Source organism: Marmota marmota, unplaced genomic scaffold (genome assembly GCF_001458135.2).
Source record: "Marmota marmota marmota unplaced genomic scaffold, marMar, whole genome shotgun sequence".
NCBI classification, from domain to species: Eukaryota; Metazoa; Chordata; class Mammalia; order Rodentia; family Sciuridae; genus Marmota; species Marmota marmota.
Window position 1 is genome coordinate 20,641,214 of NW_026000005.1, and position 6,845 is coordinate 20,648,058.

Here is a 6,845-nt window from a genome sequence, read left to right on the forward strand (position 1 = left end):
TAAGACCCATGAGCAAAGAATAGTTTTTTGAGATCACTTTGATACTAAGGAATTCTAACTTTGAGCGCTAACTAAGCAAGATGGTGAACTCCAAAATGGAAATTTCTTTTTTATCATTAGTAGACCTATACAAAAAAAATTTAATTATACTCAGTTACTATTTATTATATCTTGAATTTTATCAATAAGTTTTGGAAATTTGTTTTCTTGTCATATATAGACATACATAATCTGCTCAATTTTACCTCTTTTGTCCAAAAGCGTAAAATATTTATTATCTGACTTTTTACAGAAAAAGTTCATGTGATCATACGTATTCAAAATCATTAGGACAACATTTTAAAAGAATCATCTAAATAAAGGTAACTAAACAGTATTATGCTTTCATCATGCAAATTTATGCATTAGGACTCAAAAGAGGGAAACAGTATTACTTAGAAGTTAGGAACAGTACTGCAAGGGTTAAAGCCCAGTTGTACCTTTTACTATTTTTTGTTACCTTCAGGATATTACTTAGCTTCTGAGAGTCTTAGAGTTAATTTATTAAGGACATAACTTAACCTTTGGGAGTCTCATTCAGTTGTAAAATGGGGATATTTTTAATTTAAATTCAGAGAGTTATTTTAGAAGTGATGAAATTAATATATGTAAAACATAGTGCACCTGGCACATAGGACTCAGTAAATGTTTGCTATTTTTCTAATGAAGAAAGTAATCAAATAATAAATGGTTTTCTCTGGTACAATTACTGATTATTTTTCTGTTTCATATTCGTATTTCCTGTGAACACATACTAGTTAGTGTAATAAAATAATTTTCTAAAATCTCTTTTAACTTAGAATTTTCAAGCATTTATCTTTTAAAAAACATTTAAGTGTACTTATCTATTATGTTACTTATTTTCTGTAGACATGGCCCCTGGACATGGACATGGACATGAACATGGTCATGGAAAACTAGAACTTCCAGATTATAGGCAATGGAAGATAGAAGGGACACCATTACAAACTGTCCAGGAGAAGCTGGCTGCAAAAGGGCTCAGGGATCCATGGGGCCGGTAAGATGAATTAAGTAATTTAATTAGAACTTCTCTTTAAAAGTTAGTGTCTAGGGCTGGAGTTGTAGCTCAGTAGTAGAGTGCTTGCCTCACATGTGGAAGGCACTGGGTTTGATCCTCAGAACCACATAAAAATAAAATAAAAGGTATTGTGTCTATCTACAACTAAAAATATATATACTTTTTTTTTTTTTTTTAAATTTAGTGTCTAGCCAGGTGTGGTGCATGCCTGTAATCCCAGGGGCTTGGGAGGCTGAGGCAGGAGGATCACTTGGTCAAAGCCAATCTCAGCAAAAATGAGGCTCTAAGCAACTCAGTGAGACCCCGTCTCTAAATAAAATACAAAATAGGACTGGGGATATGGTTCAGTGGTAGAGTGCCCTGAATTCAATTCCCAGAATACCCCCTGCCCCCAAAAAGTTAGTGTTTTGTGTGTTCATTTTCAGTATATGACTTTTTACATTAAAATTTTACAATTTTTTGTGCCCACCTCTCACTCCCAGTCCTCCTAATCAAACTTAAGGTGTCATGCGTGCCATGTAAACACTCAACCGCTAAGCTACATCCCCTTCCCATCTTACTGTTTTTGAGACAGGATCTGCCCAGGCTGGCCTGAGACTTGTGATCCTCCTGCCTTCACTACCTGAGTTGCTGGGATTACAGGCATGTACCACCTTGCCTAGCTTAAAACCAGATTTATTGAAATATCATTCCTCTAAAGTTCATCCATTTTAAAATTCACCCATCATATAATTCCATTAGTTTTGACAAAAATGCTGTTATGTAACCACCAAAATCATGCTATAGAATATTTCTGTTAATTTAGAAAATGTCCTTATGCTCTTATGCTCTTTTGCAGTCAGTGTTACCCTACCTGTGACTTGGTGACCCTTGTTGTGCTTTTGTCTGGATAGTTTTGATCTTTTTCAAATTTTGTAGAATTGATATCATATAGTATATAGTCTTTTGTCCTGGACTCTTTCACTTAACATAATGCATTTTGACACTTACACATGTTGTGGATTGTATCTAATCTTTTTTATTGCCTTTTTATTTTATATCCATTCTGTGGAAATACCTCATTTTGGTACCATTATCAATTGATGGTCATTTGGCTTATTCTGAACTTTTGGCTATTATGAGTAAAGTTGCTATAATCATTCAAGTGTGAGCATTTATGAGCACATATTTTTATTTCTCTTGGATAAATACCTAACTGGGATTTCTGGATAATAAGCTATGTTCACAGTTATTTTTATAAAAGACTGCCAAACCATTTTCCAAAGTGACTGAATTATTTCTCATTCCCACCATCAGTGTATGAGAATTTCAGTTGCTTAATATCTCTGTCAATATTGTTGTTATTAGTCTTTTAATTTTGGTGATTCTAGTGAAAATGGTATAATACCTTCTTGTGGTTTTAATTTTCATCTCTATAAAAAGTGATGATCACACAGATCTTTTTCTGTGCTTATTTGCCATTCACATATTTTCTGTGGTTAAATGTCTACTCAGAGTATGACTTGTCTTTTCATTTTCTTAAGTTTTAAATTTCAAAGAATTTAAAATTTTAATGAATTCCCAATTTAGCTTTCTTTTTTTCTTTTATGGGTTGTGCTTTTGGCACCCTAAGATTTTTTCCTAATCTTCTTCTAGGAGCTTTTATAGTTTTCTATTAATTAATTAATTTCTTTCTTAAATTTAAGTATATGATCCATTTTTAGTTAATATTTGTATCATTTGAGATAAGAAGGAAAGTTGATATTTTTATATATGGGCATTCAGTTCTTCCAGCACCATTTATTAAAGACCATATTTCCCAGGTTGAATTACATTGACAAAGTTTTCAAAATCAATTTACCATATTTATGTGGCCTATTTCTGGACTCTAGTGTGTTATCCTGATCAATATGTCTGCACTTATGCCCATACTACACTGTCTTCAAATCAGGTATTATAAGATCTACATTTTTTAAATTGGTTTAGTTATTTCAGGTATTTTGCATTAACTGTGAATTTTAGAATGAGATTATCAGCTTCTACAAGACAATCCCTAGCCCTTTTTCTATTTTATTTTGAGACAGGGTCTCTCTAAGTTGCTTAGGGCCTCTCTAAATTGCTGAGGCTGGCTTTGAACATAAAGTCCTCATTCCTCAGCCACCTAAGCTGCTAGGATCACAGACATGTGCCACCATGTCTGGCTCTTCTTGGATTTTAATTGGAATCACACTGAATCTCTTTGACATAGATTCAGAATATGAATCTATTTCATATTTATATTAAATCAAATTCAAATCAAATTGAAGATAATGTCTTTATAATATTGAATCTTCCAGTCCATGGGCAATTTGGATCTTCCTTAATTTTCTTAGCAGTATTTTGTTGCTTCATACACAGGTCTTGCATGTTTTGTTAAGGTTACCCTGAATTATTATTATTATTATTATTATTTTGGCACCAGGGATTGAACCCAGGGGCGCTTAACCACTGAGCCACATCTCCAGGCCTTTTTTATATTTTGAGACAGGCTCTTGCAAGTTTGTTAAGGCTTGCTTTGAACTTACGATCCTCTTGCCTCAGCCTCCCAAGCCTCTGGAATTACAGGCATGTGCCACCGCACCCAGCTCCACATTTTGATGCTATTTTACATGATATATTTTTTTAAGTCTCAATTTCCAATTGTTTGTTATTAGAAAATAAAAACATAATTAATTTTTATATACTGACTTTGTATTTCATTACCTTGCTAAAGTCACTTTTTAGTTGTGATTTTTTTTTTTACAGATTCCTTAGAATTTTATTCAGAGATAATCATTTTATCTGTGAAGACAGTATTCTTAACTTTTTATTTTTTTTAATTGCATTAGCTAACTATACTGGTATGATGTTAATTAAAATGATATAAGCAGACATCTTTGCCTTTTTCCTGAGAGAAAGCAGTCTGTCACCACTAAGTTTGCTGGGTTTTAGGATTTTCAGAGATGCCATTTACCAAAATGAAGAATTTCTCATCTATCCCAAAGTTTCCCAGATTTTTATTTTCTTCCTTTCTTTTTCTTTTATTTAAAAACCGTTTTCTTACTGTACTTCCCAGGGTGGCCCCAAACTTGTGGGCTCAGGCCAACCTCTTGCCTCAGCCTCCTTATTAGCTGGAACTACAGGTACAAGCCACCATGCCAAGCTTTTATTATTTGTTTTTGGGGAGGTTTTTTTTGTTGTTGTTTGTTTGTTTGTTTTTTAGTTGTAGTTGGACAAAATGATACCTGTATTTCACTTATTTATTTTTATGTGGTGCTGAGGATGGAACCACTGAGCCACAACCCTAGCCCTTTGGTTTTTTTTAATTCTTGAATTTCATCAAATACTTTTTACTGTATCCATTGAAATGCTCGTGTAATTTTTTTTATTCCATTTATATGATGAATCACTTTGATTTTCATATATCAAAACTGTTTTGCTGGGACTCACCTGTAATCCCAAGGGCTTGGGAGGCTGAGGCAGGAGGATTGCAAGTACAAAACCAGACTCAGCAATTTAGCAAGGCCCTGAGCAATTTAGCAAGGCCCTGAGCAACTTAGCAAGACCCTGTCTCAAAATGAAAAATAAAACAGGCTAAGGATGTTGCTCAGTGGTTAACTGTCCCTGGGTTCAATCCCTGGTACCAAAAAAAAAAAGTGTGTGTGTGTTTGTATTATATATAGTATGTATTCATATATATGTGTGTGTGTGTGTGTGTGTGTGTGTATTTATTATATATATCTTAAAACCAATCTTTCATATGTGGGGTGAACTCTACTTCATCATGATGTATTATCCTTTTTGGATCTTGTTGGATTCAATTTTCTAAAATTCTGTTAAGAATATTTGCATCTGTGTTCATGAGGTATATTAATCTGTCACTTTCTGCTAACGTCTTTGGTTTGGACATTTAAATTTGATTTGATTAGTTTCCATATTTTCTATTAAGTCAGTATTTTAGTTATCCGTACTGTTACTGTGACCAAAAGACCTAACAAGAACTTAAAGGAGGAAAAGTTTATTTTGGCTCACAGTGGCAGAAGTTCAGGTCATGGTCAGCTGACACCATAACTCTGGGCCTGTGGTAAGGCAGAACATCTTAGTGGAGGGGCATAGCAGAGGAAAGCAGCTCAAGATATGGCAACCAGGAAGCTGAAAGATAGTTCCATTCACCAGATACAAAACACAAATCCCAAAGTCATTGCCCCAGTGACCTGCTTCTTCCAGCCACACCCTACCTGCCTACAGTTACCATCCAGTTAATCCATATTAGAGGATTAATCTAGTGATTAAGTTACACCTCTCTAATCATTTCTCCTCTGAACATTCTAGCATTGTCTCACACTTGCACTTTTGGGGAATACCTCATATCTAAACCATACCAGTCAGAGTTTTAGAGATAAATGGTTTTTGCTCTTCACAATGTGGTATTTTTCACTGACATAATATCTGTGGAAGGAGATTTTTTTCCCCCTACACCTCTCTGACTTCAGTTCACTTCTTTATTCAGTATACTCAGAAGAATGATTTACCTGAGCAGGAAATCAGTCTTCTGAAGTTCAAGCTTCTGTGACAGGGAAAAGCTGTGCTCCTTCTGAATTAATGTCTAATTGTCTAAGTTGATCTTTCTATGATGTTGGAATAAGTAGTATGTGTATAGCCACCCAGCTAGTCTGTGATGGATAACCAAAGTGAGTCATGCATTTGAAGCATGAATAGTATGACTATAAAATAAATCATCAAGTGGCTTTTTAAAATATATTTTATAAGTAAAACTTGGTCATATATTCTTAACTATCCTATGCCACAGAAAGATTACTATTGTGATCCACATAGATTTTTCTCAAATAATGTCACATTTAAGTATATTAGAAAAATTAAAATTAATTTTACTTAGTATTTATGAATTGTGTGTGATTATATTTTTTTCATCTTTTTTCTTCTAGCAATGAAGCTTGGAGATACATGGGTGGCTTTGCACACAATGTTTCCTTTGTTGGTGTATTATTAAAAGGATTTAAATGGGGATTTGCTGCTTTTGTGGTAGCCGTAGGGGCCGAATATTATCTGGAGTCCCAGAAAAAAGATAACAATCATCACTGAAGATAGTATCTGGAAATATCTTAGTGACTCCTTAATTCTCTTATAAAAATAAGATTTCTTCACTATATCGTACTTGTCCATGTGTTTGTCCTTTAAAGAATACTAGTAAGGTTTAATAAAGTAAGAAAAACATATACCAGTCTGTTTTTGTAATTCTTTAAAAAATAAAATGAAATGTCTAGGGGCATATCAGAATTCATTTGGAATACATGGGACATTAGGTACCAATAGCAATGCATTCTGCATATAGCAGGCAGCCAGCAAATATTTGGCTGAACAAATGGATATGTTCCAACAGTTTTTGAAATGGTGCTATATCATGCTCTGCAGGTTGTTTAGAGAGACCTAGATTATACTATAAAATACTTGCTGCCCACTTCTGGTTGACATAGCCATGCATGATGTTCACTTTCTTTATTATGGTATTTTCTAGTCTTGTCTTAGTCTTTATTGTTCACTTGTTGTGAAAAGGTTAGCTATTTTAATCTAACAATAGACATTCTTCCTCACATCATTGACCTTTTTCATTTTAACTAGTTCAATCTCTAATTAAAGTTAAGATTTAAAACTCGGCTTATTAAGGAAGGGTAATATTTTTTGCTTGGATAATGAAGTTAATTGGGGCTGGAGTTATGACTCAGTGGTAGAGCACTTGCCTAGCATGTGT

At 33.9% G+C, this 6,845-nt stretch overlaps 1 protein-coding gene across 2 annotated transcripts in view; it reads left to right on the forward strand.

Moving 5' to 3' along the window:
- Positions 1 to 6,312, forward strand: part of Ndufb3 (NADH:ubiquinone oxidoreductase subunit B3) — an 11,457-nt gene extending 5,145 nt beyond the window's left edge. The window contains exons 2-4 of one of the 2 annotated variants that reach the window (XM_015481235.2): positions 293 to 362; positions 910 to 1,057; positions 6,022 to 6,312. In XM_015481235.2, coding sequence (XP_015336721.1) covers positions 912 to 1,057; positions 6,022 to 6,178 — 303 coding nt within the window. In that variant the 5' untranslated portion in view covers positions 293 to 362; positions 910 to 911 and the 3' untranslated portion in view covers positions 6,179 to 6,312. The remainder of the gene's footprint in view (positions 1 to 292; positions 363 to 909; positions 1,058 to 6,021) is intronic. The other variant, XM_015481236.2, reaches the window with a different exon arrangement.
- The last annotated feature ends 533 nt before the right edge of the window (positions 6,313 to 6,845 follow it).